This window comes from Drosophila gunungcola, unplaced genomic scaffold (assembly GCF_025200985.1).
Source record: "Drosophila gunungcola strain Sukarami unplaced genomic scaffold, Dgunungcola_SK_2 000071F, whole genome shotgun sequence".
Lineage (NCBI taxonomy): Eukaryota > Metazoa > Arthropoda > Insecta > Diptera > Drosophilidae > Drosophila > Drosophila gunungcola.
Genome location: NW_026453234.1, coordinates 263,179 through 278,402, shown reverse-complemented (window position 1 = coordinate 278,402; position 15,224 = coordinate 263,179). Strand labels below are relative to the sequence as shown.

At 39.9% G+C, this 15,224-nt stretch overlaps 5 protein-coding genes across 9 annotated transcripts in view; 3 read left to right on the top strand and 2 right to left on the bottom strand.

Moving 5' to 3' along the window:
- The first annotated feature begins 728 nt into the window (after window positions 1–728).
- On the top strand, window positions 729–2,487 carry LOC128264471 (exosome complex component RRP45). The gene is made up of 4 exons (XM_052999955.1): window positions 729–1,299; window positions 1,364–1,957; window positions 2,032–2,184; window positions 2,246–2,487. The coding sequence occupies exons 1-4, from the start codon at window positions 843–845 to the stop codon at window positions 2,284–2,286; spliced, it is 1,245 nt and encodes a 414-aa protein (XP_052855915.1). The 5' UTR covers window positions 729–842; the 3' UTR covers window positions 2,287–2,487.
- Window positions 2,488–2,768: 281 nt separating this feature from the next.
- Window positions 2,769–4,514, bottom strand: LOC128264484 (histone deacetylase complex subunit SAP30 homolog). Its single transcript, XM_052999980.1, has 2 exons — window positions 3,973–4,514; window positions 2,769–3,329 (listed from the first exon to the last, which is right to left on the bottom strand). Exons 1-2 carry the CDS (start codon window positions 4,363–4,365, stop codon window positions 3,201–3,203), a joined length of 522 nt encoding a protein of 173 aa, XP_052855940.1. The 5' UTR covers window positions 4,366–4,514; the 3' UTR covers window positions 2,769–3,200.
- A 101-nt stretch (window positions 4,515–4,615) lies between these two features.
- Window positions 4,616–6,979, top strand: LOC128264472 (zinc finger protein 774). 3 transcript variants are annotated; one of them, XM_052999956.1, is made up of 3 exons: window positions 4,616–4,881; window positions 4,939–5,951; window positions 6,836–6,979. In XM_052999956.1, exons 1-3 carry the CDS (start codon window positions 4,696–4,698, stop codon window positions 6,876–6,878), a joined length of 1,242 nt encoding a protein of 413 aa, XP_052855916.1. In that variant the 5' UTR covers window positions 4,616–4,695; the 3' UTR covers window positions 6,879–6,979. The 3 variants fall into 3 exon arrangements, with proteins under 3 accessions (XP_052855916.1, XP_052855919.1, XP_052855918.1); XM_052999959.1 differs by having other exon boundaries at window positions 4,939–5,956; XM_052999958.1 differs by lacking the exon at window positions 6,836–6,979 and having other exon boundaries at window positions 4,939–6,773.
- LOC128264482 (39S ribosomal protein L22, mitochondrial) lies at window positions 6,764–8,340 on the bottom strand. Its single transcript, XM_052999977.1, has 3 exons — window positions 7,944–8,340; window positions 7,668–7,881; window positions 6,764–7,105 (listed from the first exon to the last, which is right to left on the bottom strand). The coding sequence occupies exons 1-3, from the start codon at window positions 8,217–8,219 to the stop codon at window positions 6,888–6,890; spliced, it is 708 nt and encodes a 235-aa protein (XP_052855937.1). The 5' UTR covers window positions 8,220–8,340; the 3' UTR covers window positions 6,764–6,887.
- A 760-nt stretch (window positions 8,341–9,100) lies between these two features.
- Window positions 9,101–15,224, top strand: part of LOC128264454 (integrin alpha-PS2) — a 37,155-nt gene continuing 31,031 nt past the window's right edge. For 2 of the 3 annotated variants that reach the window (XM_052999920.1, XM_052999918.1), the window contains exons 1-2: window positions 9,101–9,259; window positions 12,290–12,619. In XM_052999920.1, the coding sequence (XP_052855880.1) occupies window positions 12,417–12,619 (203 nt within the window). In that variant the 5' untranslated portion in view covers window positions 9,101–9,259; window positions 12,290–12,416. Of the gene's footprint in view, window positions 9,260–9,767; window positions 10,091–12,289; window positions 12,620–15,224 lie in introns of those variants that run through there. The other variant, XM_052999919.1, reaches the window with a different exon arrangement.

The following is a 15,224-nucleotide window of genomic DNA, read 5'->3' as shown; positions in this document are numbered from 1 at the left end:
TTAAATTTAAAATATTTCTTATATATATATATTAAAAATATTAAGCTTAAATATTGATATGACGAATTTCTAGGTTGACAATTCCTTCATATGTTACTTTTACGGTATTTTTCTATATTTATGGTAGCAAAACAAGCCAAGAGTTTAGGAGTATGAAAATATACTAAGAGACCGTAAGTTAAAAATATCGATTACAAAAGTTAAGGTAAGGAAAGCTGAGTTCTAAAAATTAAAGTTTTAAAATTTAAATTAACTTTAATGTTGATCTGGACCAATTTCAACTAATATGCATATATATACCTTCTTCAATATTTATATCTATAATTCTGTGAAATTCTAGTTCCTTGTTCATTTGTGAACTAGTGAGCAATTTTCTTGCGATATAATATGTGTGACATATGTGCATGTATAACAATAAGACTTCATAAATAAAATTAATTTAATTTTTTGACCTAAATATTTGCTAGAAGGGCTGTGAACCACTCCGGAGTAGAATTACTCCCAACCGGAGATGTAGCCATTGCCACAACAGCTGTCTAGTCTTCATCGCTGGATTCAAGACTTAAATTAAAAAATTATATCAAAAATAAAACTGTTAATAAACAATGTAAAATGACAACCATGTAAAAAAAAATATCATCCGTTTCACCTTGAATAACTATTTTTGTACTGAACATACGAAAAAAAAAATTAAAACAAAAAAGTAGTTCCAGTTCCGTGGGAACCAGTTGCAGAGCTGATAACTTTTTGTACGATGTGGCAACGCCGCCTTAGTTGTCTGCACGTTTTTAAAAGCCGGCCAATCTGATTCCAAAACAAAGAAAATCCTTTAAAAAACCAGGATGTTTATGAACTCCAACCTTTTTGAACCGGGCAAATCGAAGCCGGAGCGGAACTTTGTCCAGTTGGCGGTGAAGCAGAACCAGCGCTTCGACGGCCGGCGCTCCAACGAGTGTCGCGATGTGGAGCTGGCCTTCGGCGAGGATTGGGGCACCGTGGCGGTGTCCCTGGGCGATACGAAGGTCCTGACCCACGTGTCCTGCGACCTGGGAGCACCGACCACATCCCGGCCCAACGAGGGCAAGCTCCAGCTGAACGTGAACCTCGGCGGCGTGGCTTTTTTAGACGAAGTGCAGACCACACATGAGCAGCGATCCCTCACCTTGAACTCCCTGCTCGAGAGGACCTTTCGCAGCTCCAGGTGCGTCGACCTGGAGTCCTTGTGCGTGGCTGCCGAGCAGCATGTGTGGTGCATTCGCGTGGACATCAATGTGCTCAATCACGACGGGAATCTTTATGGTAAATTCACCCGGGAGATATAATTGATATGATTATCAACTATTAACCACTCTGTTCTTTACAGATGCCAGCACCATAGCCACCTTGGCTGCGTTGATGCACTTCCGTCGACCCGATGTGACGTTTGCGGACGATGAGCTGCGTATTTATACGGAAAAGGAGCGGGAATTCATTCCCCTGCTCTTCCTCCACTATCCCGTGAGTGTCACCTATTGCATTTACAAGAGCAGCAACCAGCCAATTGTGGATCCCACGCTGCTCGAGGAGAACGCCGCCGATTCGGTGATTGTCCTGAGCTTCAATTCGTACCAAGAGTTGTGCACGCTGAATGCCGGAGGCACTGCACCAACGAATGTCCGGACCATTATGCAATGTGCCCGCAATGCGGCGAATCGGGCCAAGGCCCTGGTAGATTTCATACGCAAAGCCTTGTCGCTGGACGAAGAGCGTCGGTTGCAGGGCAGTCGATTGATCCAGGGACTGGCGGCTCTCATAGGAGAAACGCCATACAAGCTGAGCTTTAGCAAGTTGATGGGCCAGCAAAAGCTGGAACTGCAGGCGTCGCTTAATGACAAAATTGAGGTAGATAACAAATCCATTTCAAAGCCGGAGGTCGAGGAGATTCAGGCAATGGTAGAGCCATCCAAACCGGAGACAGGTGAGCTAAAGTTCTGGAGTGTGTGGGTCTATTGAAAAAAATGCCATATTCATGTCTGGCTTACCTACCCACAGACACCGCCATGGACACCAGCAGTTGGCTGCCCCCGGATGAGGACTCCCAGGAACTGCCTATGCCCGCGGAGGCATCCACGTCGAAGGCAGGCAAGGGTAAACCAAACCACAGCAAAAGCAAGGCCAACAAAAAGAAACTGGCGAAGAGACAAAGTACGTGGGCAACCAAAAATTATACCAGAATCCAGTTGACAATGCCCTCAATCTCTTTCAGATCACAGCGACTCGGAGGAGGAAGCCAAGCAAGTCATCTAGCCGATATGATAGTCGTGTAGTTAAGTGAAAATGCTTTCTATTAAGTTTTATTTAGGCTTAAATGTATGGCTAAAATCAGTCTAGGCTTTAACAGAAATCGTGTAGTGTGGAATTCCAATTGATGTTTGGAAACGATGTTCGTCTTAGTTAGGCTTAAACTAGAGCTCTAAATATATTTTCAACCCGCCTGGGCAAACGAGACTATTTTTATGTTTTAATATTGCAGATTAATTTCACTTACTCATTTACAGCGATATTGTGTTGGCTAATGTACTTTTTTTATTGTAAACTAATTGTGCTTCGATTCATTAAAGGTTGATTGGTGTTTTTTCTTTTTTGTTTATTGTTGTCTAGCCCTCCCCACATAACTTGATTTATAATACAAGCGCTTAAATGAACAACGTTCGCGTCGCCGTTTCTTTAAGCCTAAGAATACGAATACGAATTGCTATTTGATTCAGTGTTGTGTGCTTTCTGTTAACTCTCTTGTAAATTTACATAGTTTATTTAATGTAATGTGTGTATAAAGAGCTATTAACAACGGACCAAGGCTACAATAAGTTTTGTAAATTTTTTGCTTAAGGTTAAGATTACTTTTTATCGCGCTAAACTATTTTTTTGGGAGCACCAGTTGCCTTTTTCCTTACGTTTTTTTTCATTGCCGTTTTCTTTTACATGTTGTTATTCTGGGGAGTTCGAGGAAAGGATTTCGGGCAGTGGTGGTGTAGATTTGGGATTAGAGATAAGAAGGAAATTTCGCTATCAGTATTTTCGTTTTTCCTTTCACGGGTGAACAATGCCGACGTCCAGCAAATGCAGCAACAATGTGAGAAGTATTAATTGGCGGTTGGCCAGCGTTAGAAGGAGTAGACGTCATCGACGTCCTCCTCCTCCCTCCGCCCGCCGACGCGCCTTCAGGTGGTGTCGTTGCCAAGGCCGTTCTTTTGGTCCAGCTTATTCGAGCCCATCTTCACCATGTAGACGAAGAACGTGATTATCTCCTTTTCCTTGATGGGTATTGTCTTGAAGTGCTTCATAATGGTCTAAGCGAAAGGGGTTGAGACAGGAAAAACGTTTTAAATTATTATAATTTCATATGTTTTCTCTAGAAAAATGTATATACTATGCAAAAGTCTTTGAAGTTACAAGCTTACAAGATTTACAATTGTTTGGCAAACAAACAAGACCTTTTATATATAAGCAAAGCAATTTCTTTTCACGCTAATAAATAAGTTTTTGTTTTAAACTTCGCAAACTGTATAGAATCAGACCAACACATTTTGTCATCGTTTTTTCTTGGAATCTGCTGACTTAACTCACTAAAAGTTATTTCTCTCAAACAAAAGAGAAACAAAATCGCATTAAATTGAGGAAAATTGCTAAAGACATTTAACTTATTAATCGTTCAGAAGTATTTTTAATGGAGTAATCAACTCCACGTTTCAAATTTTTGCAAGCTTGTAAAAACTCATAATCGCCAGCATTATGAGTTAAGGGCACAAAAAACAATTATTAAATCAACTACAGGTCAAGTAAAAACTTAGAAGTGATTCGGATTGTATTCCCTCGGATTCTATTGACGCTAAATGCTATATTCAAGTGGCAAATTGCTTGCAGAATTCTTAGTAGCTTAAGGGAATCCCAAAGATGTTGAGATAGAACTGCTATATTGTGGTGTAAACTCACATCCGCCAGCTGTGCCCGCTTCATGCCCTGCCGCGTCTGGACCTTGAAGTGGCGCTTGTAGCGACGCAGCGTGCTCACGCCCAGCTGGTAGAGATCGGGGAACTCGTGCAGGTCCGTGTCTGTCTCGTTGCTGTCGTCCTCGCTGTCCTTGCGGCGCCGCTTGGTCCGCACCGACTGGATGCGCTCCTTGTGGTGGTCGCAGATATAGATGTGCTGCGCCGCCGGATCGCTGCTGAGCTTGAGCCGCTTCTGGGCCACCGTCTTCTGGATGCGCTTGCTGTAGCTGGCGTAGCCGGCTTGGTTGCGACACCGCTCCATGTCGTCGATCAGGCAGCAGGTCTGGTCCGTGTGCCCGCGGCTGTCCTCCTCGCCGGTGCTGAATCCGTTGTTCATCCTGTTAGCAATCTCCTTCTCCAATCTTCCCAAGCGATTTTCTGCTCTTTACTTTGCTGCCCAACTGATGCTCCTCTGTTTTACGCCGTTTCTCTGTTTTCCCTCTTTCTCTGCGCTTTGTGTTTGCGACGTTTTCGTTTTGGTGTGACCGGCGCTGGCCAGCGCTCAAATACCGCCACTTTAGACCTAAAATAGGTACCTGCTGTGTGTGGTGGCTGCACTTGCTAAGCGTGCCTAGTGCCATCACTAGCACCCTTTTGGCCTTGCCCAACACTGGCCAGTAGGTCACATTTTGTTTTGAAACTAATTTTTGTCAAAATTATTTCAAAAATGCCGCCTGGAACACAAATTGCCAGCGATAGCGACATGGAAACCGTTCTGGAGGAGTTCAAGCAGCGCCACGAGCGTCGCAATAGCGGTGGTTCGGCCAAATACACCTGCGGTGTGCCAAAATGCGATGCCACCTTCAAGCGACTGGACCAGTTGGACCGCCATGAATATCATCATACGGGGATTGTAAGTTAAATCATAAACTTTGCAGATAAGATGGTCAATAATCCATGATCCTTGCAGAAGAAGCACGCCTGTTCGTACGAGGGCTGCGACAAAACGTACTCCATAGTGACACACTTAAAGCGCCACTTGAGGAGCACCCACGAGCGACCGGAGGCGGCGGCCAAGAAAACAGTGAAATGTTCACTCGGGGAATGCAGCAAGATGTTCATTTCGGTCAGCAATATGACGCGTCACATGCGCGAAACGCACGAGAGTCCACGCGTCTATCCGTGCTCGCATTGCAGCGCCAAGTTTTCGCAGAAACTCAAGCTGAAACGGCACGAGATCAGGGAGCACACGCAGGAGTATCCGTTTAGCTGTGCCAAGTGCTCGCGGGGATTCTACCAGGAGTGGCAGTGCCAGAGCCACGAGGCCAGCTGCAAGCAGTACGAGTGCCCCGGCTGCCCCCAGAAGTTCGAGAAGTGGTCTCTGTACACAAAGCACTGTCGCGACACTTTGCACGGCCGGCAGCGCCACAAATGCGAGCGCTGCGATTGCGCCTATGACAAGCCCAGCGACCTGAAGCGACACATCGAGACCAAGCACAAGGAGGCGGAGGCGGAGAAGGAGAGCTCCTCATGCTCCGCGTTCACCTGCACAGAGGAGGGTTGCGGCAAAAGCTACTCGTATCTGAGGAATCTCCGCCAGCACATGCTCACCGCCCATTCGGGCAGGCGTTTCGAGTGCCAGGCCATCGACTGCGGACGCTGCTTCAGCAGTGCCCAGAACTTGTCCAAACATCTGCTCAGAGATCACAAAGATGGCAAGACCAAGAAGAAGACGGAGAAGAAGCAGCTGAAGGTCAAGGAACTGCTTAAGTCCAATCCCCGCAAGCGACGTCGCGATGCCGGGCGCAGCAAACATTCCCGCCTGTCCAAACTGGCCTGCCTGCAATTGGACAAGGATGACGAGGAGGCGGTGCGCGAACGCCAGCCGTTGGCCCTGGAGAAGGTCACCCAATCGCTGAAAGAGGATCCCATCGAGGAGTTGCTGGCTCAGACCCTGCACGATGAAGAGGAAGTGGAGCAAGAGTAAGGCAAGCCTCATAATAAGGGAAAAGCGAAGGAAGGTTAGATCGAAATCAATGTGGAAAACACTGACAAATAGATTAATAGAGAGAGGTAAAATGTATAATGATTCCAACCGAAATGAATCTTTCAGTCTAGAAATATATACATTGGATCATAATGTAAAGCTATCCATATACCAAAGGTATACTTTTTACATTTTAATATCAAACACTTGAAGCCAAAAGAAATCAAGCTTTCATCTCTTCTTGCCACCGGAATGTTTTTCTGTTAAAGTAAATGAAAACTCTTCAATTAGAAATATGTTCAAGACGATCAAGAAGTGAACTTTTTCACATAAGCAATTGTTAAATAAATCTACAGCAAGACTTAAAAATTACAAGAAAACAAATTAAGAGCCTTCCTTCCTTATTTCTATCTTAGTTCATGATTGTGTAGAAAGAACTTTCTTTTTTGCCGCCAGGAGCGGAAATGCCAATCTCCAAAATACTCTTCTAAACTGTAAGTTTTATAAGAATCCCATTCCCTGTCTACCCTGTTATTTATAAACCTACAAACATCTTAAAAACCCAAATACTTTTTTTTTGGCAAATATAAATTGGAATTAAGGCTAAAATACCAACTACCAGTTGCCAAATCTTAAAAACACATTATTTGAATATGTGTTATGTTTTCCAATGATTAAAAAGCTAAGAAAGTTCAATTAAAAATACCAAAATTAATTAGTTTTTCTGTAGAGTAAGTAAACCTAAATGAATTTAAAGTTCTTTGCAAGACCTTAAAATATTCAAGACAAAAATAAATTAATTACCCACTTATTATATATTTTCTTTTGTTTTTTTTTTTATTAAACAATCTTCTAAAAACAAAAAATGCCTAATGTGTAGGGACGCGATGGCAGAGGAGGACTGGAAAAGTGTGGATTGGTAATATGAAAGGCTACAGGGAGTTGATGACCTTCCGGCTGCGCATCTGCTCCAGCCAGTGCTCGTACTGCTGCTCCGGCGTCTGTGGCTCCTGGTAGTAGTGCTGGGGCGGCTCACCCTCCTCGAGTCTCACAAAATAGTGGCAGTGCTTGTACTCCACCTTGCCGAAACGCCCGCGGCCATGGCGCCTTACGCCCTTGAAGACGCGTCCCTTCCCCACAAAGGATTCCGCTGTAAGGTAAAGAAAATACCACTTAGTTAATCACTTAAATAATAATCAAATTAAATGTGACTATAACTAGTAAGTAAGTGTTATAGATTTAGTTCAACTTTGCAGTTTGATCAAGTTTTCTTCTCGCAGTATTTTTTTTAAGTTAATATTTCTTAGATAACTTAAATTTCAGAGAATATTTAACATTGCACATGTGCAAAAATGTTACTTCTAATTCTAATCTTTTTTTCAATTTAATCAATCTTATAAGAGTATTCCATAGAATAATTGAAACGAAAATGTTACTAAGTCAAGTAAAGCTTTAGCTTATTTTCTGCTTCCTCCAAGATGCTAAAGCCTTTTATAATCAAGCAACTTAAACTTAATAAATAATAGTACAATCTTTTAGGAAAACAACAAAATAGTTTAAATTCAATGACAGATGATAAAAGTAACACAAAGCATTTAGCAGGATAAAGCTTAAGAAAATCTGCAATTGCTAGTTTTGTAACAATCCCTTCCCCTTTGCTGAGAATCCCTAGTTTTTAGCTGCAACTGAGCTTCTAGATGTCCCACTCTCACCTATCCACAGATTGCTCTTGTACTCCACATTGTGCCGCTCCACGGCCATTTGCTGGGCCTCCAGAATGGTCTCCTTGACATCGGTGGCTCCCTTTTTGAGCACAAAGTTCAGTTGCTTCAGGGCCTCGTCGACGGACATGCCGCGAACGAAGGCGGCGATGTACCACATCTTGTCCGGACTGTATTTGATATTGTTGCGCATATGGCAGACGTACTGAAAGGGCATTTCGTAGAGTATTATATTTGAATAGCAAGGCAAGTGGGCGATTGTCTTACCGCCTTCCGGGGCTCCTCGTCCGTTTCCTGCGGCGGATGGACTGTCTTATTGTACTGCAGCCATTTCTGGGGTCCGTAGTTGTACTTGTTCCACTTGGCACACAGAAATCCGGATCCGGACGAAGCTGCCGTGTGCAGGGATTTCACTTGGAAGGCAGGTGGCGACTGTGTGTGGCTCAGCATGGCGCTTGAGGATTCACCCGTTTTCAGGAGCACTGCTCCCGGCGGCGCCTGCAAACGCAGTTGGGCCATCTGCCGGACCACCTTGTGCATCATTTTGGCTGGCTAAGTCGGTGATTTCCTCACAAGAAACCAGACAATTTAATCGGAAAACGCAGACTTATTTTCGGTCGCGTAATCTGCCAGTGTGACCAGGTCTAGTGTCTAAGCATCCTACCTAAAACATACCACAAAAACAGTTGATCTGCCGGCTGTCTGGTAACCGCCCGTTTGGGGTGAAAGTCTGGCAGCGCTTCTCAATACTGTTAATAGCATTTTTTTTATTTTTAATTTTCTTAACAATCAAACGCACAGATTAGTGGTACAAATTATAAATTCGATTTTCAATTTTCTGCTCTTTTGATCAACATATAAGTTTTCTATTATGTATGTCTCGTTTATTTGCACTGTAAGGCACAAAAATTCAAGTTTTCGACACGCACTTACATGAGCGGCTTAATATATTTTGAAAACGGTCCAACACGGACCCGATTCTGTACTGCAACAGTAAAACATTAATATTTGGTTCCAACAGCTTTTAAATAAAAAGTTAATTAGAGTCACTAAAATTTAATTTAATAAAAATAAAGTAAGTCAATTACATTTCGCATCAAAAAGTAAAATTTGAAATATTTTATATAAATCAGGTTCAAGACCTTACTATTTTTGAACAATTTGGTACTTTTGAAATAATTAACTTAAGTGAAATATTCTCAGTTTCTTTTTAAATGAAATAACTTAGACAAAAATAAATACTAAGTCATTCTAGATTCGTGGTGATGCATTTCCTAAAACAAGTTCGTTATATTTATTTGAAAAATTCAGTTTGTATTTTCGCGCTTACTTTTAAATCCGCAAGCGGTCCGGCATCGCTGGCGGACGTGTATTTTTGAAATACACAACTGCCCAACACTCGGCGGCAAAAGTATCTGCTGGATTGGATTGCGGCAATCTAGTGGATGCATTCGGTCGCGCGAAACGAAACTTGGCTGATGTGAGTGCGGAGCGCTCCCGAACGAAACGGATATTTAAACGGGCGCCGGATTCGATTTCAATTTAAAATCTAAATCCATTCGCGTATGCAAACTCAATCGATGGTAATTGAAAAGCAAAACGTAGCTATTTGTGTGCAAATATCTGCGGAATTCGGAGGGCTCAGTGTTAATTTAGCTCTGCCTCGGATTGCCGGCAAAGTGCTTGAATAGTCGGATTACAATAGGAAACGAGATCTAGCGATTGCGAATTTAAACCATCTGGATAAATGAGCGAACTTTATTTTCGTACAGTGTTCTAGTTTCGAGGGAAAATGAATTATATGTGGGCAAGGGCACAACAGTTTTCAAATCTTTTTTCAAAAATAATTGTTGGAGAGCCAATTAATACTTTAAAAATAAAAATATGAATGATTGCAATATCAAAATTAAAAAGAATAAAAAACTATTCAAAATACTCGTTACATATTAAATGTTTTGAAAGTGTACTTATATATTTTTCTTGTAGATTTCTTAATTCTTAATTAAATTCTTAAGTTTTCTGATGTTTTTTAAAATCTGATTAAGATCCAAAAAAAAGCTTATTTTTCTCTGATCATTCATGCGTATATGCCAACCGAAATGACACTTAAAATGTTCGAAACATTTGCTAACGGAAATTACAGACTTCCCACACGAAACACTCACCTTTAAACATTTTTTTTGAGTGGGATGCTCGCACATAAGATAATAAATAAATAAACTTATGCTATCAGTTCGGTTGTTAGAGAGCGTTGAGGTTGTTTTCCGCTCTCCTGAGTCTCCATAGTCGCCATTGAGTAGGCGATCTGGCGTCTATGTATCTATGGCTGCTCTAAGATGTATCTTACACATATTTTGCGCCATTAGATCGCTCTCCCTAGTCGTGGTTTAAATCTCGCTGCGTTCGCTGCCGAGGTAGAGCAACCAACAAAAAAAAAACAAATAATAATAATACAAAAATAAAAGTGAACTACACTAATTGCCAACAAAATAAATAAAGAGAGATAATGAAAACGCAACACGCGACGCGCTGAAATTTGTTTTTGACATTTTTTTTTCAAGTGATGAAGCACCAGTGAAAAGTGCATTCACAAAATAAATACATATATATATATAAGAAAAACCCAAATAGCAAAAATCAATAAGGCCAAGCAATCGTACTGACGTCTCAGCTGTTTTGCCCCCGTTTTTGTGCAGTGTATACAAAGATCTGTACATGCAGGTCTATATATACATGTGTATATATACCTAGATATAGACGGACTCTGCTGGGCGTAGCACACACAGCATCCAACTTTTTAGATTTATTTTTAGATAAATGATCGGGTGTGTGTTATTTTTCACTAATTTGATGTGCTTTTTCGTATTCATATCTTAACCATCTGGGCAAGATTGTACGGCAATTCCAGCAAATACTGCAACTAATTACCTTAAATAAATGAACATGAAATTGAAAAGTTTTCAAAAGTTGCTCTCAAAAACTTTCGAAATACAAATCCCAAGCTATTCCTTGTCCAAGAACTTGAGCTCTTAATAATCTTAATTAATATAGTTAATAACAAAGACATAGCTATCATATTAAGAAACTTTTCAAACGATTTGTAAAACAGTCAGTTGCTACTAAATTTCGCATTTGAATGCAAATAACTTGGGAAGTTTTTATGCAAATTCATTTACAACTTTCAGTTTAAAAATGAGTTTGCCTTACAACGAATACAAATTGCTTGCCTACATTTTGTGGGCCTCAGTATTAACTGATTTATTTATATTGGCACTGTCGCCAGTCATTGTGAATGCGCGGTGCATGTGCATGATCAATTTGTTGATCTTTGAAAAATTGCTTTTTCCATGGTATACACCATATGGTGTGTTCTACAGCATTTTGTTATTTTTTGTAATTATAAGCCTATGAATGGCAGCCGCCCATCAATGAACTCCACTCGCCCACACTCAGCGGAAAAACTAGCCATTATGTATGCTGGAAAATGTGTCAAATGTCACCTGCACACCGCCTACAACTTGTTTTCCTTTTTTTTTTTTTTTTTTTTTGCCAGAGAAACTTAAGTTGACAACAAAAATATCACCTTGAAATGGTTTGAATTTCTCTATTTAAGCGTTTATTTTCCATCTTCTTTAAAAGTAAGATACAAAAAAGTGTTCCAAATAAATTTAATTTGTGTGGGAAGGGCTGACTTGACTTAACCTGGCTAAAAGTCTGCTGTCTTTGGCGTTATTTTGTTATTTCGGGCAACCTGTTTGACGGCCCATTACGTCACCATGCGATGCTGTTAGCAGAACGCGCCAAATCTCAGCACACAGCGCACAACACAAACAAGAGACCGTCAAAAATATGTAGAAACAACCAATCAGATTTTAAATGTAACCATAGTAAATAATCGAATGAACTGATACCCTAGTATTTTGCCCAAATGGAAATAAGAAAAACTTTTGAGGATTTGATATCAATGGAAAATAAGTGAAAAGTGAAAACTTCTAAAACCTAATGTGCACTGAAGGAAAACAAATACTACACAATAAATTAATATTGCAATAAAAACAAATGTCAATAAATCAATCAACAAAATCAAACAAAACTGTTACAATTGATAGAAATGAAAAACATTTTTATTTATGGTTGACATAATAAATAAATAAAATTGCAAAACAAAATCGAAATAGAGTTTATTGAATTATTGGCATTGAAAAGCAACGAATGATGTGAAATGAAACTGAACCGAGTAATAAAAACCGATTTGGAATACCCCTAATTGCCTCGACATCCGACCAGCTCTAACCACCCCGCCCACCTCGCGATTTCCAAGGCCAATAGATCTTTATGTTGGTGGAATAGAGATGGAGATAGAGATAGAGATAGAGACAGAGATATGGAGACACTGCGGCACTCACTATCTGCTGAGTTGAAGAATATAGTTTCTTGCTTTTAACTTTTGTGTTTTATGCAGCTATTTTTTTCAGTTTTGGTTTTGTTTTTGTTTTTGGAATCTCAAACATTTCGGCCAAGGTCGAGTTTATATAATAAATGAAGCCGCGCGTGTGTGCGTCTCTTTTGACCATATGTTTATAATAATTCTCGATCTCCATCTCGATCGACAGCTGTGAAGATGCAAGCGTAAAAGTGTTAAGTTCTTGATGCAAACCCAACGAAACCCAATCGAAAGAAATTAAAATATCAAAAGAAAGAACTCACCGAAAGAAAGTCTCGATAAGAAGGGCGTTCAAAATGAGTGGAAGAGAATTTCTCCACCATTGGCTGGGTCAGTCCCTGATGGCGATCCTGATCCTCCTGCTGATCGCCGTGTCCACCGATGGCTACAACATCGATCTGCCCAGTTACGTCCGCTTCCGGCAGTCCAGCAACTCCATGTTTGGCTTCAGCATTGCGATGCACAAGGCTCGCAGTAACTTTTATAGCAATCAAAACAAGTAAGTAGTGAAAATGTAATCTTAATTTTTATTATTATTATTTAAGCATTTGAAAATGACTATCACAGAATCCTATATATATATATATATATATATATAATATATATTTGGAAGTGCCTTGTCTAGAGCGAACAAGTCTTACACATTCAAATTTTTATTATAAGCCATTAAGAAATTGTTGGAAGATATTAAGAATCTACAAAAACTAAAAACTTTCGCATAAGCTTAAATAGATTGACAAGTTGTAAGCCTCATAACATAATAGATATTAATTATATTTGGAGAGATTTACGGTAAACTGTCTTTTTTTCCTCGTAACACTAGTTGTACTCGTTTCTTAAATCACGTTATTAAGTACAACTTTTGAATAGGGTCATTTATTTCCCTTTATCTTTAAACGACCCTCTTGACATTTTCCACAATGGTTTGCTTTACCATAAGTTATCTTCATTTGGAAAAATGCCTTGGTCTCATTTAAGATAAGTTAATCAAGTGAGATTTAAGCACGCTTTATTTATTTATTCAGCCTAAATGCGCATTATCTGAAAAGAGCCCATTTATCCGGAAATACTGCTTTCGGGTGCATTCTACTTTTCACTTTCTTTCAACTATTTGTAGTCGAACGGATGCTGTTGCTTATAATTTTTTTTTTTTTTTCTTTGTAGGAAACATTATGAAAATATATATAAAGTAGTTTTTAAAAAATGTTTTTAAACACCTTTTTGTTTTGTAAAATTTAAGAACGCATAAAATCTTAAGATTTTACTACCAACATGGATGTCTTATCAATAGAAAAATGCTAGATACCATTTGGCAAGAACTTGGTAATTTCACTAGCCCCCATAATTCCATAAAACCGCCTTGAGAGACCACTTGCCTGGTGCATTTTGTTCCTGGAGATAATCCAGTGACATGTTAATCTGTGAATAGATTCTGCCTATCTGCTCCCAGCACGCAACCACCACTTTCCCTATCTTGAGGAGCGTGTAAATATGCATCCAGAATGCTAAACGCCCATTAATTTCAATCGCCACAAGACAGCGTTGCCGACGCAGAGATTCCTTGATAAATAAACGAGAGAATGGCGCAGTTAGTGTCCCATTGCACTGGAGCCATCTAAATCTATCAGGGGGCACTTTTGATTTTGGCTTTTGAGGCGGAAAGTTTATTGGGCCTCCTCATCGAGAGCCTGACCCCTTGACAAATGGCGAAAAACGTATTTTCCGCCTCACCCAATATTCACTCACATTCACTCTATTCATGTAGCCGTTGGATTGAAGCGATAACTTTCTGAACCCACAAAGTTCAGCTTGATGGACCGTGTTAATCTCATAGTCACAGTGCAACACTCTGCGAAAATCCGTTTAGAATGCATATTTATTATTAATAATTATAATAATATAATAATATAATATATTTATTAATATATAATTGTTTTCTATATGATTTCAAATCAATAACATTGTGATCATAATGTAAAAATACATTTTTAAATCTATTTTTGTATTACTAGTAAATTTTAGAAATGTCTAATGTGAACAGTTTTATTGATGGCAGCTTATAGATATTTATGTTATATCCATAGATTGGCAATAACAAAGTTGTTCTTTAAATTGATACATTTACTTAATTTGGTATCCAAACTAATACTATTGTATACCAATAGAAAATATGTTTAAATTTCTGTGTATTCTGGGACCTAGTCTTGGTCTCCTCAGACTTTTCGCACGTTAGCTGGATGGTTGGAGTATGGAGTATGCTATGGGGACCGAAGGGATTGGGTGTTCCAAGACTGAATACCCGAGACGAAGGCATAGTCGAAGCTGAAGATACGTTTCATCGATAGAGAGAGAGAGTGTCTGGGTGAAAGAGTTGTGACCAGGCGACCAGGCGACCAGGCTATCAGGGCAACAGCATCTGGCTACGTGTGTGAATGGCCTTTTGGCCGTTTGCACTTCTTTCATCGCCATTAGACTCTGACTCTATAATCCATACATACATATAAACATATAAACATATAGATATAGATATACACACACGCCCCAGCCTACAGATACAAAAAACGAACTGCGCACGCTAAGTGCACTTAAAAGCAACGAAAATTATTTAAATGCAGCGTTAAAATGTTTACAATTCAATAAACATACGCAAACAGAGACGGAATTTGGTTAGACCCTGCCCCAGAAGAGGCGACACTTAAAGATACAGATACATAGATACAAATGCAGAACAAAAACCTAGCACCAAGTGACTTTTAACCCAAGTTGGATGAACTTTGAATGCTCTTTGTCAGTTTGGGAGAGCAAAAATGGTTACCTCTAAACAGTATTCCAAAGTGTTTGACAAAGCATCCCTCTGTCTTTCTTTTAAGGGAAAAGTTCCTAAGATTAATGCCAAGTAGGAAACGGAATGGTATTTCTAAATTTAATTCTGAAAAAAAAATTAAAATCGAAATCTTTTAATAGCCAAATCAAAGCCTTGACAAAGTTATTTAATGTTAGCTATGTCAGCTATACTGTGTTGCTCGAACACACATTGATAGCACTATCTGTAAGCTTATGTTATATATAGTATTGCATATCAGGGAATACGATTCTTTTTCCCC

Coding starts and splice junctions, on each gene's coding strand:
- LOC128264471 (XM_052999955.1), top strand. CDS start 843: ATGTTTATGAACTCCAACCTTTTTGAACCGGGCAAATCGAAGCCGGAG. Junction 1,958..2,031: donor GCCATCCAAACCGGAGACAG/GTGAGCTAAAGT, acceptor ACCTACCCACAG/ACACCGCCATGGACACCAGC. Junction 2,185..2,245: donor GAAACTGGCGAAGAGACAAA/GTACGTGGGCAA, acceptor AATCTCTTTCAG/ATCACAGCGACTCGGAGGAG.
- LOC128264484 (XM_052999980.1), bottom strand. CDS start 4,365: ATGAACAACGGATTCAGCACCGGCGAGGAGGACAGCCGCGGGCACACG. Junction 3,330..3,972: donor AGCGGGCACAGCTGGCGGAT/GTGAGTTTACAC, acceptor CCTTTCGCTTAG/ACCATTATGAAGCACTTCAA.
- LOC128264472 (XM_052999956.1), top strand. CDS start 4,696: ATGCCGCCTGGAACACAAATTGCCAGCGATAGCGACATGGAAACCGTT. Junction 4,882..4,938: donor AATATCATCATACGGGGATT/GTAAGTTAAATC, acceptor TGATCCTTGCAG/AAGAAGCACGCCTGTTCGTA. Junction 5,952..6,835: donor GAAGAGGAAGTGGAGCAAGA/GTAAGGCAAGCC, acceptor CCTAATGTGTAG/GGACGCGATGGCAGAGGAGG.
- LOC128264482 (XM_052999977.1), bottom strand. CDS start 8,219: ATGATGCACAAGGTGGTCCGGCAGATGGCCCAACTGCGTTTGCAGGCG. Junction 7,882..7,943: donor ACGAGGAGCCCCGGAAGGCG/GTAAGACAATCG, acceptor ATGCCCTTTCAG/TACGTCTGCCATATGCGCAA. Junction 7,106..7,667: donor CAAGAGCAATCTGTGGATAG/GTGAGAGTGGGA, acceptor TTTACCTTACAG/CGGAATCCTTTGTGGGGAAG.